At 37.1% G+C, this 18,081-nt stretch overlaps 1 protein-coding gene across 8 annotated transcripts in view; it reads right to left on the bottom strand.

Annotated features, from left to right (window-relative positions):
* Nucleotides 1-4,123: 4,123 nt before the first annotated feature.
* The window catches only part of mrvi1 (murine retrovirus integration site 1 homolog), an 80,174-nt gene continuing 66,216 nt past the window's right edge, over nucleotides 4,124-18,081 (bottom strand). For 6 of the 8 annotated variants that reach the window (XM_067413235.1, XM_067413579.1, XM_067413661.1 and 3 more), the window contains 9 exons: nucleotides 16,771-16,911; nucleotides 16,537-16,668; nucleotides 12,141-12,294; nucleotides 11,988-12,037; nucleotides 11,446-11,565; nucleotides 11,182-11,249; nucleotides 7,470-7,589; nucleotides 4,948-5,076; nucleotides 4,124-4,866 (listed from right to left, as the gene is read on the bottom strand). In XM_067413235.1, coding sequence (XP_067269336.1) covers nucleotides 4,626-4,866; nucleotides 4,948-5,076; nucleotides 7,470-7,589; nucleotides 11,182-11,249; nucleotides 11,446-11,565; nucleotides 11,988-12,037; nucleotides 12,141-12,294; nucleotides 16,537-16,668; nucleotides 16,771-16,911 — 1,155 coding nt within the window. In that variant the 3' untranslated portion in view covers nucleotides 4,124-4,625. The remainder of the gene's footprint in view (nucleotides 4,867-4,947; nucleotides 5,077-7,469; nucleotides 7,590-11,181; nucleotides 11,250-11,445; nucleotides 11,566-11,987; nucleotides 12,038-12,140; nucleotides 12,295-16,536; nucleotides 16,669-16,770; nucleotides 16,912-18,081) is intronic. The other 2 variants (XM_067413490.1, XM_067413399.1) reach the window with 2 other exon arrangements.

Here is an 18,081-nt window from a genome sequence, read left to right as displayed (position 1 = left end):
CTGTGTAATTACAAATGTGACTACAGAAATGAATTACAGACGTAATTACATGCAGGTATTTTATACAATGTAAGTACAATGTAAAAACATGTATGTACATAATAAGTGCATTGTATTAAATGATTAATTACAATGTTAGTAGATAGTACCTAAGGCCATCTAATATAAAGTGGGTCCATTAATATTACTGACTATAATATTACTATAACAAGAACACCTTAAAATAAAGTGTAACCCAACTTTAACAAGATTGTCTTAATTTTGACAATTAAGACAAAAACTGTTGACACTTTGAGATGAAAAAAGACAAAATTATAAGATAAGAGTAAATGTCAAAATGAAGACATAGAAATGTTTAAATTATGAGATCATGTTATATATTATACAGTCATAATTATGACAAATATACAAAATTATGAGATATCAAGTAAATGTCAAAATTTCGAAAGTCAAAAAGTCGAAACTGAGATATTAAGTCATTATGACAAATGTAAACAATTACGACATAGTTATTACAAAAAGCTGAAATTAAGAGAAATTAAGTAAAAGTCATAATTATGAGATAATACTTCATACTTATGTCATCCAAGTAAAATATTGAGAAAGGGTTTAACTATTGCAAAAAGCTGAAATTAAGAAATATGAAGTAAATTTCATAATTATAACAAAAATTCAAAGTTATGCGATACTAAGTAAAATCCATAATTGTGGCATGGAGGGAAAAAAAAGAACAAAAAGAAAAATCATGCTTTAGAGAATCATATTTGTCTAAAAGGTCATAATTATGAGATTATCATAATTTTAATATCATTATTTATTTATTTTTAAGTCATTGACAGTCTAAATTATGATATAAGTCAAACATTTTTATTCGTAAATTAGATTTTATCTCATATTTTTTATTTATTTTGTATGTCATATTTATGATTTATGTAGCGTAAATAGGCAGATTTGGAAATGACAGACTTGTGATTTAATGGCAGTGTGAGACGTGTTGTAAAGCTCTAGAGATGTGTGTGAAAATGACGGGTCTTTTTCCTGACAATCATTTGAGAAGCAGGAGAAGAGCAAACGAATCAAACAAAGAGATTTACTGTCACATGGGAAATAATTACACATACTGTACATTTGTTGTGACTTCATTTAGATATGGAAAAGTTGATCTGTATATCCGGTTATTATTATTAGTAATTGTTAGTAATATTGCAACACTTGTTGTAATATGTTTAGGCTGAGTGACAAAACGCTTTTCTATGTTCAGTGACTCTTTATATGTGACATTTATCATTTTGATGAAGTGTGTTTGTGGGAAAGTCTGTGGAGTAGCTCTGAATGGATTTTTTTTCTGAAGATGAGGAGTTTAGATCTGTGACCTCTCGAGTTGTTTGTTCGGCTTTGGTCTCTCAAATGGACAATTTCCTCTCGTTCCCTTGTGCTTGCTTATTAACGGGCTGATGTCCATCTCACTTCCTGTGATATAACGCAGACACAGCTCTATCCCACTTCCGGCAAAACATCTCTCCAACACACACACACACACGCGCTCTCACACACACATACACACACAAAACATCATCATCATCATCATCATCATCATCATCATCATCATCTCACTGCCAGGAAGTGACTTGGAAAAAACGAGCAAATAATTTCTCTGGAAAAACCTGACAATATTTTACCACAATAAACAGAAAAAAGTTTTTTTTTTTAAAGAAATGTTCAATATTTTGGACAAAGAAAATAACTTTGAATAAGTTATAATAAATAATACATAAGTTTTAACCATTAATATTTTTGCATTGTAACATTTAAATAGCACTTTACTTTTTTCATCTACATATTTAAATTTTCATTACTGAGAAACCTATTTAATTATTATTTATCATATTATTTAGATATACATTCTACATCTCGGTTCCATTTGTTGTACCCAAGTCATTATTACAGAAATTAATATAAAATATATTTTTTATTTAAATAAAAAAAGGCTCCATCTTCTTTATGCATAATTATTTTGCTCTTACTCTTAATTTGTGTGTGTGTGTGTGTGTGTGTGTGTGTGTGTGTGTGTGTGTGTGTGTGTGTGTGTGTGTGTGTGAAATATGACCCATACAATTTTTGTTGTGTGTGTGTGTGTGTAATATGACCCATACAATTTTTGTTGTGAATTTCACCAATATTTACTGTACTATGAAAAAAATAACACACACACACACACACACACACACACACACACACACACACACACACACACACACACACACACACACACACACACACACACACACACACACACACACACACACACACACACACACAATAAACTGATCATAGAAGTCAATTTGACATACAAAATGTGACATACAAAGCCAAAATAATCAGATAAAAAGTTTGATTATACAATTGGCATATTTATGTCTTTTTATCTCATAATTATCACTTTCTTTATGCATAATATATATTTTTTGTAGGCCTACATTGTTTTTTGTGAAATGTCCCTATTTACTGTACTGTCTTACAACCACATCTGGTTTTCAAGTGAGTAGAAGTCATAATTATGACATTTTATTCCAATATTTAAACTTTTTATGTTGTAATTATGACTTACTTTCTGCATTTCTTTTGTTGTTGTTGCTGAAATATGACCCACACATGTTCTTTGATGAAACTCTCCTATTTACAGTCTTGTGAAACATTTGAGCAATAGCGCATGTACTCTAGAAACAACCACATCTGGTTTTCAAACACCATTAAAGGTGCACTGTGTGACATTTTTTCAGTAAAATATCCAAAAACCACTAGGCCAGTGTTATATATTTTATTCAGTTGAGTTCTTGGCGTTAGCTGGAGGCAAAACAAAGAGAAACCTACTGGAGGCAGCCAATACAAACCAGCACGGAATCCGGAATTGCATATGTTTTTGGGTGCCAGAGTCGAAGAAGTACAGGCTCCAAATTGAAATTTTAACATTTTTTACCTTTTATTTTTACCTTATATCCGCTGCTACTGCCAGACAAAAAAAACTAAACAAAACGACGACAGCTGTGCTTAAACGCAATTAAACGAGCGGACTGGACAGAAAGGATCATCAAACGTGCACCTTTACTTCAGTCACTGTTTAAAAACAGGCTCACCTTAAAAAAAACTTGCTGGCTAGCGTTAGTGAAGCGATCAGGGGAATCTTTCTGACTCCAGCTAAGCTCCGCCCACACAAAAAACATCACAATGCTTACTAACTGAAAAAGGGTATATATCCCCAAGGTTTCCAACTATTTGTAAAATTTTGAGAAAATTGCTATTTTAACCAATGAACCTGGACGTCTGAGGGAGTCGCCTGTCAATTGTGTCATATCTTACCCTCAGTTTCCGGTTTTATTTTGCAGAAGCGCTTTTCTCTCAGCAGTGTCGACAAGTGTTACAGCAGCCGCTGAACAAACACACAGAGTGATGTCATAACATCATTTTAAACTTAAATGTATCTAAAATGGTAAACAGAGCTGCGTTACCTCATACTCATAACCGGAAAAGCAGAAATGGCACAGCCGACTGTGTCCCGTCATAATAAAAGTCCCGCTGCCCGTGAGCCGTGTGTTTGCGTAACAATCACTCCAGCGGCCTTCTCAGCTCCTCAACACTCGGTCCTGCTCTGCTTCATACTACAGTAACGTTAATAATCACATTCATGAATATGATTTCTGCCAGAGCCCTATCCCGATTCGTCTCCACCGGCTGTGAGGTGAAGACCACATGTCCCAAGATTCTGCGCTCAAACTTGCTGTCCATCAAACTACACCTTTGTTTTGAATAGGCGCAGAAAACTTACACAGTGCACCTTTAAGTGAGTAGAAGTCATAATTTTGACATAAAAAGTCAAAATGATGAGATAAACTGATCATGAAAGGACATTTCTACCACATAAGAAAAAACAAATCATGCTTGGGTAAATCATAAATATGTCATAAATGCAACAAAAAAGTCTAAATTACGTGACATTTTATCTCATAATTTAAACGTCTTGTGTTGCAATCATGTAATTATAATTTAGCAATTTTTATTTTTTTTATTTTTATAAACTGGAGCAATAATAAATAACACCGTAGCCTACTCTAGAAACAACGACGTGTGATTTTCAAGCACCTTTATTACAAGGTGAAGTGGCACAACAGTAAACACAAGCACACATGTGCAAATATGAATTCGTTCATGCTAGTTAAAAGTGCTCTTCAAAGTTGTGAAAAATTCTGAACTATTAAAATCAGAGAAGGCACAAGCCCACACACAACTGTCCACTACCAGTCGCAAAATATTGCACTTCAGGATCTACCTTGGAATGTCAATTCAAATAAACAACATAGACAACTGTACCAAATCCTGTATTAAATATCGTAGTTAATATTTCAAATATATATTTCACAAAACCTGAGAAGTTTAATCATAAGGTTTGAGTGGCAAAATCGTATATCAAATGTGACATTAGTCGCATAAAACGTTTTTCCGCGATAACTTTCCCTATCGATGCACATCTGATCTGTCATCTAAGCACACTTGGTCCCTAAACAATAACAGGTAGTTCTGCTATTCACTAAATGCAGTGTGAAAGACTCGTGGAAACCACATGAGCTGTGTCATTCTGGGGCAGGAGTCTTCGACCCGACATTCAGTCCAAAAAACTTCTTCTTGCCTGGAATGGCCGACTTCTCCGCTGACGTGTCTCCGATGTCGCTGTAGCGGCTACTGAAGAAGTTTATGACGTTGACCAATATGAATAAAGCAAAGAACAGGGTGAGGACAATCCAAAGCACCCGATTGCGTCGGAAGAATTTTGGGCATATCCGGTCAACGAGCTCTAATGCCTCCTCAAACCTGCTGAAATAAAGCACAAAAGCAACATGACTGGAGAGCTATTGGACATGATGTGACAGCCAAACAATTTGAAGTCAGGGTTACCTATTAGACTTCCTGTCTTTATCAGCATTTCCTGTAATTTCCTCTTCAGACTCCTGCTTCTCTTCTGCTTTCTCTTCCTCCTCCTTCAGCTCCTGAAGTTCTTTACACCTCTTCAGTCCTTCTTGGAATCTACAGTGAAGTTCATTATAATAAAGTAGATTTATTCATGTACTGTAGAAACTTATTTTATTTTGCACAGCTTAAATACGATCATTTTCAGGAAACATTTATGCAGCATGCTGTTTCATTTAGCTTTTACTGAAATCAAAATATGCTTTTGTGGTGTATGTGAGTCCCCCACCAAACGCTCTATGAATCTTCTAAGAATATGCAGATTTTGTCTTTGTTTAATCCTGACATTTACCACTTTAGAAATTATGGTTTATTCACATTTAAAAGAATGACAGAAGTAAAACATTTCTCTACGTTTTATTTACAGATTTTTATTTTATTTTAAGAAATTAATTATTTTATTCAGCAAGGACACATTAAAGCTGCGGACTGTAAGTGTTGCCTCTTTGTCGCCATCTCTGTTTGAAACCTGCAGCTGCAGTTATTTGTGGAATTATCATCTTTAAGTGGGCTGTGTGTCGGCGTCTCCTCAGCGCGGATGAATCTAATGTTCTGAGGAGTGTGTGTGTGTGGCTGTCAGTCACCGCAACGCTGTGGATACTGTACTTCAGAATCACAGATTCTGTGTGTTGGAGTATGACCAAAATAATGTTTCACTGGAAAATGTCATCTGAACAGGTAACAAACATGTCTGCCACTTTTGTTCAGACCAGCTGAGAAAAAAAAGCATTGCAATAAATCACGCAACCAGCGGTGATTAAATCTAACAATCGTATTCCTTTTCAAACTACATGACCAAAAAGAGGTGAAACTGTCAAATGATAAGGCAAGAAAATAATTTATATATATATATATATATATATATATATATATATATATATATAAAAATTACCTTAAAGTGGCATTTTCCAATTAATTTGCAATGTACAGTGCCCATTTCACTTTTAATTTGCAAATTAAAGGAAAACTATGCATGTTTCTTTTTAGTTTGATTCATCATAGCTTGACAGGGTGTTACAACCATCCCAGTATCACCAACCAAGTTTTAATCTCATGTGAGCTAGCTTGACTGCTAGTTTGGCACTTGTTAGCTAGCCATTTCTATTTTTAGCTTACAACACAGTGATTCTAATAATACTGGTTTGAATTCATAGACATTTGATCTTATGACATCATCCAAAAAAGGACATCAGAAAGAAAAGTAATTTTTTAACCTCAAAAACAACCTTTTGTGGACAACTCCATCAGGAAGTTTTAAATGTGGCTTCCTTTTTGAAAATGGAGGGAAACTAACTGAGCATGTGGAGAGTGAGTGTCATCACTCTAGGTCATCTCTGATTGGAGGATTTTAAGGCGTTATAACCGCCCCCTGTTACAACTGTCCCTAGTCTCCCCTATTATTAGTGCTAGTGTTAAATTAGGCCTACTGTAGTTGGGTCAGGTGGCTTTAGCTTTTACTGTGAATTTAAGTAAATTTTGTTTTGTATCTATTTATATATTTAAGTATACTTTAAACTTTTAATAAAATGTTTAATTTAAAGAATAATATTTATTTTTTAAATCAATAAAAAGCCATTCTTTAATGTCATCCACCGTCGTTTTGTGGCTCTTTTTTTTTTTTAAAGGATCGGTTAAGGCACCGGTACCGTTTTAAAAGTACCGGTTTGGCACCGGAATCGTAAAAAACCCAAATGATACCCAACCGTACAAATAAATAACATATTTCAAATCAGCAACAAAACCTGACATAAACTTTCCTATAAATGTTTCACGAGTTTACACTTACATCAAATTAAATAGAGTAAAGATAATGCGTATTTGGCGTGCTGTCAAGAGGAGGGCTCTGAATTTTTTTGCCGGAACCCAGAGTACCCCCTCCCTTATGGATTGTGTTGACATCTGATTAAGTTAAAGTGAGGAGATGAGGTGGTGGAGGGATGCTAAAATAAAAATGGTCAACGAGAGAAGGTAAATCTGTTGTATATGTACACCTCTTATCGTTGATTAGATTGATTAGCTTAATGTGCTCCACTTGTGTTTAATTAGGTTTAATTATCTGAACGTGCTTTTGATTCCATTCAAAAAGTGAAACTTGTATATTATATTCATTCAATTTGGGATTTTCCTTAGTTGTCAGTTATAATCCTCAAAAATCTGTGTATATGAATATATTATACAAGTTTCACTTTTTGTATGGAATTTATGAAATAAATCAACTTTTTGATGATATTCTAATTAAGTGACTAATTATATGTTAATTATAGTTAGCAGATTGTCTAAAGTTGACCATTGAAAAAAAAGTGTAACCCACATATTTGTTTATAACTAATCAAAACTGAGGTGGTCCCCATTTCCCCCCAACTCTGCTTTTCAAATGAAATTGGCACTGTTTCTAGAGAATGTTTTGCAACTATGCACAATGTAAGCATTCAGTGTGCCAAGGCTGTTACCCTTTATTAAACGCTTCTTCTTCAATCTTGGCTTTGATCTCTTCTGAAATCTTCTCTGGACTGCAGACAACTTTGGTTGGCGTTGCTTCACTTTCCTGCTCCGTCAGAGGGTTTCCACTGCTTTGTTTCACATAGGAAAGGAAAGACAGAGATGGAGCAATAAAAAAATTGCCATTACGCAGATGTGTGGGAACAACAGCTCTCTCAGACCATAAACACAGGTAATAACAAAAATAACCTCTGCCCTAAAAGAGATTCTTGAATACCACTGAAAGGTACATGGCACACATACCACTGCAGCTCTGACAAAGGTGTGACATGAAAGGTTTAAACATGTCCTTTGGGAGGTCTTTAAACAGCACTCAGTTTAAAATATAGTATGCATGTTACCAGATTGTTATTGTCTGTCTGTCTTTGAGTTAAAACCCGGCATTTGGATATGACAGTCCGGTGACGAGCTCTTTGCCTTTTCTTACTAAAACAATATGGTCGGACACTGATGACTGCTTTTTGTCAAACATTCCTGTCCAAATGTTTAGATTTAATCACAAAATAGGATGTTAAATTGACTGCAGAGGGGACTTTTGTGGGATTCTTGTGTGCTATTTTAAGCACAGAGAAAAATGAGAAGATTTGGTAAGTTATAAACTTTTATTTGCCATGCATTCTTTATTGGCATCTGTGGTTCCACGGATCCAGTCTTAAAGGTTCTAAAAGGGGTTTTCACAGCAATGCCAGCGAACTACCAAATGTGGTTCTCCAAATAACCTTTAAGTGAACATTTCTTAAAAGAACCATTTTGTTTTAGTGTGGAGAATATTTTTTTAAATATAAAATCACTATAAAGAACCTTTTGTGCAATGGAAAGGTTCTTTGGAAATTAAAGGTTCTTCGTGGGAACCATTAATGCCAATAAAAAAAAAACTTTATTTCCAATCACAAAAGGTTCTTTAAAGTGCTTCTTTATATTATGAAATACACTCCTTCTGTATTTGTATACGTTTCGTAACATTTTGTTTTGTTTTGAGTATGGTCCTGTATGATGTTATAAACGGTGTGGTGATTAATAATGATTACCACACAGCTGCGCGCCGCACCGGTCTCGTATCTCATGGAGGAGCTTCAGCTGCATGAACGGAGGAGCGACGACAGTGAAGGACGAGAGAGGACCAGGCCTGGACTTTATGTTGTGTTTTGTCTGTTTTATTTGATGTATGCGGCAGCCATTTGTTAGGGGCTGCCTGCTTTACATTCATTTTGTGTATTTTTATTAAAGTGTTCAATGTTTTCCGGTTCCTGCTTCCTTCTTCCCATAACACTGGTGCTGAAACCTGGGAGGAAGGAGCTGTTTAGGAAGGTAAAACAGATATTGTTGATTTTCGTTAGATCACTAAATCAACATGTCACCAAAGAAGTGTGTTCTTGGTTGTGAGGGAAAGATAACCTCCAGCTTCCCAAAGAACCTAGTGTTAAGGGAACAGTGGATGCAGTTTGTTTTTCCGGGAGCAGAAACGGAGCTGTGCAAATGTGTTTGTTTCAGTGACAAATGTTTTATAAACATGGCCCAGTTCGACGCTGGATTTGCAGATCGTTTGAAACTGAAAGATGGAGCGGTCTCAGCGATAAAAGATACCGGTCGTGAGTGGAAACCACAGCGGTGAGTGAAACTGCATCAGATCGGCGCGTAAGTGCATATAAGTTCAACAACACGAAGAACGTATAGTGAATCAAAAGTTATCCAGGTATAATATGATGACATATTGTGTGTATATGTGTGTGTGTGCTCGTGACTCTTTGCTCCTCCCACAACACGCCTCCTGAGAGAATCGGTATAACTGTCTTTTTTTTTTTGACAAATATTTTTTTTGAAGGATCTAATAAGTAACATTTTACAGGAGGTAAAACAGTTAAGTTTCATTTTATCTTAAACAACTAGAACACCCCCCCCACCCACCCACACATACAAACAGAAATATGAATAATAAAATAAAATAAAAAATTAGTTTTTTATTAAAATTAAAAAAATATATATATATAGAAATTATATTTAACCACGTTCTAGGATAACAACGTTTCCCCTTCTTTTCTCCCTTCTACAAAAAAAGTTCTATAAAAATTTCTACAAAAGAGTTAGGAATTCACACACTAAAAAACAAGCACAGATCTGCATACCCACATTTAAAGAGCAGTTGGTTAGTCAGGCTTTAAATGTTCATTTTCACAACTGTTGAACACGCTCCTCAGTTCCTACCCCATTAAGGTAGTTGACCACTGATTTGATTAAACCCATAAAAATAATATTAATGATAATAATAATAATAATAATAATAATAATAATAATAATAATGATGATGAAGAAAAGAAAGAAAAGAGAGGGGGAAAAAAGAAGGAAAAAAAGTAGAATATAAAATAAAAAGGTGTCTCATACTTCAGGCAATACTTTAAGATTCTCATAATATGTCACAAAGGGCTGCCATTTTAAGTAAAATTTCAACGTAAATTTAACCTTTTCTAGTTTAAGAAAAAATAAAGCATCCCTTAACCATTCAGGCCACTGCTGGTGGGGTAGCGGATGTCCAAACTAATACGATTCTACGACGGCAAGAAGTGATGTAAAAGTGATGATGTCCGATTGGTCTTGGGTTAAAGTTAAGGTCTCCTTTGGGATATATCTGTCTTTTATAAATATAATAAAAATAAAGACTCTTCAGAGATATGAAGGATGCAGTATTACTCTATAGCTACTCAATTAAAATGAGATTGGCAGAAACTATGTGTGTTATGACCAGGCCCACACGGAATCTGCACGCACAGAATTCAGCAGAAAACTTGTAGTGTCCGTCATTTGAGCAAACACAATCGCGTGCGTGATTGTGAGGGGTAGGTGCGCTTACTGATGTGATTTTTTTTGTGTGAGAGAACGATATTTAAATATCTCAAATAAAATTGACCATGGAGGAGTTAAAGAAATGGATGTAGCCTGCAATAAGAGAGATCAAGCTTTGTTTTTTTTTTTTTTTTACTATTTGGATATGTATTGTAAACCTTAAATAACAGTTAAGAAGTGAATATTTTATATTTTATTTATAATGCTTTCAGTTCCAATATTTGTAGATCTTTTTAACGCGTTTAAAACCCAAATCGACCAGAAATCACAAAAAAATTCCACAGATTCCATGTGGCCCTGGTTAGGACCCTTTTATTTCCTCAACCTCATGTCTTTCCAAATGCGTAAGACTTTTGCTTATCTTCAGAACACAAATGAAGATCTTTTTGATGAAATCTGAGAGCTTTCTGTCCCTCCATTGACAGCTACGCAACTACCATATTGACGCTTCAAAAAGTTCATAAAGAGATCATTAAAACGAATCCATATGAATTGAGCGGTTTAGTCCAAAGACTTGATTGCTTTATATGATGAACTTATTTAATTTAGGCTTTTATTCACATATTCAAAATGCTCTTGGGATAACTCAAACTAGTTTTTCTATGGCATCTCTGTGACAACTCCCTTTAGGAACCTTTATTTTCAAGAGTATAGGTGAATAAGCTTCTTTAGATTAGTTTCCTATCTACAATGTAAACATGCAAGTATTTTGATGAGGCTCAAACTGATCCATTGTTTTAAGCAAACTGAGGTGACCTAGGTTGTCTAGGAATACAGTCCAGTTCCACAGCATAACAAACAAAGTCGAGAAAGGCAGTGACTTACGGTTTGTCCGGCACATCTTGTTGTGTAGGGTCTGACGAACTGCCATTCTTAATGGTGTTTGCCTCACACTTAAAACAAAAGCAGAACACAATCAAGTAAGAAATCCTGAAGGTCTCATTTTGATGAATGGCTTTGTGCTCAAACGGTCACCTTGATGATATGCCACATGTAGGAAACGTAAAGATAAAGCATCATTTATTACACGTGTGTGCTGACAGGCTATAACAACAGCTGACTAAGCAGTGCACTTGAGATAGGACTCACCACTACAGGAAGTGCACCGGGTGCAATGTTAGGGCCAGCGGTGGCTGCCGTCTGCCCCGGGATGTTGAGTAGATTAAACTTGGGAACTACAGCCACACTGACTCTCCGTCGGGGCAAAGCCTTAAGAGAGACAAAGACACACTCTGAAACTAAATACTTCATCCTATGAACACTTTTACTCACGTTCTCTCCGTCTCTGATCTACATTACTGATGTTATTGGTACATTATTAGAAATAAAGGATTTTCAATGGTTTTTGCAGCACCTTTGTTTCAGCAATTACATTTGTCAGCAGTGTAGTTACTTTAAATATAATGCGAGTTCTCCTACGTGACTTAAAGTCTCACCATTAACAAGTGTCATCTTGTACTTCGAGGCATATCCAAATTTGTGTCCAATGAAACTGTTCTTCCTAACACTGCCTTGATCTGACTAGCAAGCAAATCTAATGGTAAACTAAAAGCTATTGACAATTTAAAAAACTTCCTGTTTTAGTTAGAAGAACCCTTTCTTGAATTCTTTAGGAACAGACTACTGCCTACCTTTCCCATTTGCAGAGACATGGACCTTGATGTACGTGGAACACCATCATCTGCATAAAAAGCATAAGTGAAATATGAAACAGGCATGTTTTTTTTGGGGGGAAACAACTGCGGTTTTGAAGTCCTGGATAATGGCTTCAAAGCTTTTTTTACCTCCAGTGTCTATTGAACCCCCATAGCAGCGGTTGGAGTTTTGGTTGGCGAGCTTCTTGAACTCCATCAGCTCAGCGTGGTCCTTCTCGTACGTCCTCTTCAGATTCTCCACGTACTGCATCATAACCTCAGTGGCCTTGTTCATTCTCTTCTCCTGCCATGGCCAAAGCAAGGGTACATTATCATACACACAATCCACTGTGTACTGTGCTTCTGCAGAACACTGGGTTTTTAGTAAAAAAAAATAACAAGGGTACCTGTGACTTTATTCAAAATTCAGAATTTTTTCCCTCATAATTGCGAGATATAAACTCACAATTGGGAGAAAAAAAGTCAGATTGGCGTGATGTAACCTTGCAATAGCAAGAAATAGATTTTCCCGATTTACTAAACAGGGCAAATTAGCATGAGAGTGCAATTCCCAAAAAAGCACAGATGTGAGAGGAAAGTTCAGTGTGTGATCTACCGACAACATGCAAATTAAAGCACACAGACGCAGCTGGATCATTTTCATAATAATCAACACAATCTACCAAGAGCAGCGCAAATTAGCGTCTGGTTTAAGACATGTTTTTTTTTTGGGTGGTAAATAATGCCGCAAACACTAGTAAATGAACATGCATAAACCTAAGTAAATCACTTTGCACGATTCATTTAAATACTCTCCTTACATAAATTTTGCGTCTGAAATGGAAACTCCTACAAATGCATATGCATATTTTCAGATTTTTTTTCACTTCAAGCCCTTAGTAAATCCTGACAGTAGTTTTTCAATAGCAAAAGAGTGTTTGTGCTGGTGCAAGCTGTTCCCACAAATCTGGCCTAAAGTGAGAATTGCGAGATATAAAATCACAATGATAATTAAAAAAAATAATAATAATTCTGAATTGTAAGGTAAAAAGTTTACAATTACCCACTGGTTACTTTTTATTCCATGGCAGAAGCTTCCATACAGGATAATATTATTAAAATAAAATGTTATCTCCCAAAAATGGATATACTGTAGAAGTTGCTAGGTCTCTGGTTGTTGCTGGACCATCAATGATGTTAATATAGTCTTAAATGACGTCAAGTAAATTATCAAATATTTCAAATCTGTGTCACAAACTCCTTTTAGGCCAGTATGACTGTCAGGTTGTTATGCAAAAGTAGACTTAAAACGAATGTATTAATGTGATGAGTATCAAGGGTGTTAATCTGATCATTCTAAGGCATCTGCAACATAAAATATCACTCATCAATCACACATATCAGTCACTATTAAGTTTTGGGATGAAAGAGCAAGGCGTGGTAAGTTAAGGTAATGATTCTTGCAGTGAACCCATGCAGGGCCTTATAGTGTCACCGCTAGCAATAGACATACCCCTGAGTCCTTCTCTGCTAACTTAGTTTACTTTAGCTTGCACATTAACCTAAGGACAAGCATGACACTTAGCTAAATCTATCACAAACATCTCTTATCTGCCAGGAAATAAACATTCCCATCTAGTGCCCCCTCTACTCCACCAAGACAAGGGATAGTTTTCTCATGAAAACATGAAGAGCACTTGAAATGCAGAGAGAGACCCTGAAGGGAAATTTCCCACAAATTCAAAAAAGTGCAAAAAAGGTCCATTGTCAACAGTGTAGTGATGTACGAAGCACTGCTCACACAGAAGTCACTTTCAAACCAAGCAGTCAAAGCAGCGAAATTGTGCGACCAACTAGAACATGAGTTCACTCTGTGTGGAGAACTTTTTGGCCCTCATGCGAAACTGCCAGTCCTTGTCCAGACTAACATGTTTTCATTTTGAAAAATGCATCTTTTTCTCTCTGTTTTGGCCTTCCGTCCACACAGAGTCTGTGTCTTTGTCCTGCGAAAAGAGAGCTTTTTGAAAACACTTAAGTGGATAAATTGTAGTTAATTGCGTTGTAGTTTGAACTGTGAATCCAAACCTGTCCAAACTAAGGTTTTGGAAAATGATGATGCATGTTTAGTCATGTGATGCATGTTGAACCTATAGATATGTACTGTATGTTTATACCACTATTGTGCCTGCTATATACTCACTTTTGCAAAGTTGCTAAAATATGTTACTTTGTACACTCTTCATATCACAGTCCTGCAAAGATGACAGAAAATGTAATCGCAATTGCTGTTCTGTGGCAAAACATGAGGGTAGTTGCATTTTAGACCAAACATATAAAGGTCTAAATAGATCCTGCCAAAAATATTTTTTGACAAATCCAGCCATAAGAACTTTATTAGGTCTGTTCCGTCCGTATCATCTCAGTGAGCTTATGAGGTTTCATGCATACACAGTAAGGGGAATTTAGCGCTTTCCGACGTTTCTGTCTGGATGAGAAACTTTTAAAAAAACGCTTGAAAATTATAGCGTAGATGGTGATTGTTTTGAAATGAAAACGCCATCTAGTAATGAAGATATAGCCCCATTCATGTGGATTCCTATTGTAATGACCAGTCATTATCATTTTGATCCACAAAACTGAGCAATGGTAAATGTGACCACACCTTCACACAACCCTGTTGAAAAAAACAGCATATGCTGGTTAGGTATGTTTTGAAGAATGGCAGCTGGTTTGAGCTGGTTTATGCTGGTCCTTAGTTGGTTTATGCTGGTCTTTAGTTGGTTCATGAGCTGGTTTAAGCAGGTCAAGTGCTGGTTCTAAGCTGGTCCTGAGCAACTAGTTCCAGCACAGGACCAGCTTAAACTAGCTCATGACCAACTAAGGACCAGCATAAACCAGCTCAAACCAGCTACCATGCGTCAAACCATACATAATCAGCATATGCTGATATGATGTGAGGCAACGTGGGGGAGAGGACGCTGGCGTTGTCTGTTCGCCGCTTCTCCACCCACAAATCATGTTAATGTACTATTAGATTTAGATTTTATTTTATTTCCTTATGTTTGTGACTAGTCTAACAGTCAGAGCTACAATTGGGACTGTTGCTGATTGCTGGCAGCCACTGAGAGGACGTTGTTCGTCATTTTCGCCGTTTTCAACCGCTTCTCTGATGTTTATGTTTGAATTGCTGCGGTTGGTTCTGGTTTGGAGGACATTTGATGTTTCTCGCCGCGACTGCTCACTGGTGGTCTCTCTTGGGCTTAAGCTGCATGGTGGCTGAAGTTTGCACCGGGCTAGCGTCATTCGGGCCATCGTCATCGGCGTCCGGCATGATGTTGGGATGTTCCGCTTCTCGGCTGCGCCGCTGTTCCGTCCTGCATTGCGGCCGTGGAGCGGCTTGGACTTCTGCGCCGACCCCGGTGTGTCCACAGAAGTGCCCGGAAAATGTTCTGCCTCCTGCATGGTGCTGCGGCGATCCCCATCGTTTGAATCGTCATGAAGACCCATCATCTGGTCTTCAGCTGTCATGCCTCAACAATGTCATCGGGACACACTGCCGCTGGGGGAAATCTAAAACATGGAGTGGACCACAGTGTGCTGCGGAGCTAACAGAGACTTCCACCATCAGCTGTTTTCTGTTCACCATCAGCTCTGTTTCTGTTCACCATCAGCTCTGTTTCTGTTCACCATCAGCTCTGTTTCTGTTCACCATCAGCTCTGTTTCTGTTCACCATCAGCTCTGTTTCTGTTCACCATCAGCTCTGTTTCTGTTCACCATCAGCTCTGTTTCTGTTCACCATCAGCTCTGTTTCTGTTCACCATCAGCTCTGTTTCTGTTCACCATCAGCTCTGTTTCTGTTCACCATCAGCTCTGTTTCTGTTCTGTTTTCTGTGTTGGTTGATTGTTTGTAGTATTCTATATTTTTACTTGTTATTCATTTTTTTGTTATTTTTTCCCCCCTTTGTTGCACTTTGAGATTCTTCGGAATGAAAAGTGCATTATAAATAAAATCTTAAAAAAGATTATTATTATTATTATTATTATTATATGCTGTTATTTTCAATAGGGAATAGTCCTGATCACGTGAATTCATATTGAAATAACTGGATTTTAACATTTTTTGGCACATTTTGAGGGCAAAATCCTGTTTTAATAGGAATCACAGTATGTGAAACAGTTTCGCGTGAAGGTGAGGTCACATTTACTGTTGCTCGTGGGCGAAATCATTTCAAAAGTCATTTCAAAAGGAATCTGTGGATTCGATAGCTCCGCTTAAGGTTGAAAAAGTTCCCCTAGGAGATTTAGCTCGTGTTCATGTTGTTCAGTACAGCTGCTTGGATTGAAAGTGCCTACTATGTGAGCAGAAATCTCTATGCTATTGACAATGGACCTGTTTTTGCATGTCAACCACATCTTGAGGGTAAAAAAGTTCCCCACCCTAAAAGAGGCTTCTGTGTGAGCTGTGCTCCAAACATCGCTACACTATGTGACCGCAGCTTTAGATGTTCACAGGAAGTTATGATGCTGCAATGATGAGCTTCTCACCTGCCGCACGGCTCCCACCATTTCAGCCCTGCTGGAGAGGCGGTTTGTCAGGCGATGCAATACGGCGATCGTTTCTAAGAGTTGCTGGTAAAACTCACGCTGCTCAACATTCTGCCACACTGACACAGTGCTCTGGAATGGACAGCAGACAAAAAATTAATAAAAAAATCAAGCTATATTCCAGTTTATTCCCAACATGTGTGTTTATGTGGGCTGATTGCATTTAGGTCTGACCTTGAGACTGCCTTTAAACTCTTCCAGTTCCTTCTCCGTGTTTTCCTCAGTCAGCATGCGCTCCCTTTCCGCCTGTTTCAGCCGCGACTCCAGCGTGTAATTGTCATTGCGGAATGCCAGGGACAGCTGCACAAAGGCGTTCTGCAGGGAGAAGACAGCAAACAGGGCCATTAAAGGATTAGTTCACTTCAAAATGAACATTTCCTGATCATTTACTTACCCCCACGTCATCCAAGATGTTCATGTGTTTCTTTCTTCAGTGTAAAGGAAATTACGTTTTTTGAGGAAAACATTTCAGGATTTGTCTCCATATAATGGACTTCACTTCAAATAGTTCTGCACGATCCCAGACAAGGAATAGGGTCTTATTCTAGCGAAATATATACACTTTTTTTACATAAATTGCTCTTTTTGCACTGCTCTGTGACGCATAACGGATTGTGTAATCAGGTCAGAAAGGTCACGCTAGGCGTAGGCTGAAGTACCGCCCCCATGTTTACAATGTGCTCGTGCGAAGACTAATACAAACACACATCAGCAAAAAAAGAAAAACAAAAGGTTAAAAAACGATGTCTGACAATTTTGAAGTTGGAGGTGTTAGGGCTTTTGTATTGGTCTATGCACGGTCACTCGGGGCGGTACTTCCGCCTACGTCTAGTGTGACCATTCTGGTGTGATTACGCAATTCGTGACATTTCACAGAACAGCACAAAAGGAGCAATTTAGGTTAAAAAGTATATACGCTAAATGTTTATTTTTTTAGAAAATGACTGATGGTTTTGTTAAATAACATGCTATTCCTGGTATGGGATCGTGCAGAGCCTCTGAAGCCCTTCGAAGCTTTAAAACTGCATTGATTTGGGCATTCAAACCGTTGGTTGCAATTGAACATTACATTGAGAAAAATCCTGGAATCATTTCCTCAGAAACTTATTTCCACTGAAGAAAGAAAGACATGAACATTTCATGAACAGAATCTTTCCTGTAGCTCAATGAGTAGAGCATGGCGCTAGCAATGCCAAGGTCATGGGTTCGATTCCCAGGGAAAGCAAGAATTGACAAAAATGTAAAATGTGTACCTTGAATGCAATGTACGTGCATAAAGAAATATGATTAACATTACTGTGAAAAATACACTACTGTATATGTCTTAAAAAATCTCACCAAGGCTACATTTACTTTATAAAACCGTTCTCTTTGATGTGAAAGTATGTCCAAACGTTTGACTGGTAGTGTATTTTAAAATGTAGTTTATTCCTGTGATGACAAAGCCAGTCTTCAGTGTCACATGATTCCTGATAAATCATTCAA

This window comes from Pseudorasbora parva, chromosome 1, assembly GCF_024679245.1.
Source record: "Pseudorasbora parva isolate DD20220531a chromosome 1, ASM2467924v1, whole genome shotgun sequence".
Classification (NCBI taxonomy): Eukaryota; Metazoa; Chordata; class Actinopteri; order Cypriniformes; family Gobionidae; genus Pseudorasbora; species Pseudorasbora parva.
Note: the sequence above shows the minus strand (reverse complement) of the source record. Positions and strands in the feature narration are given on the sequence as shown.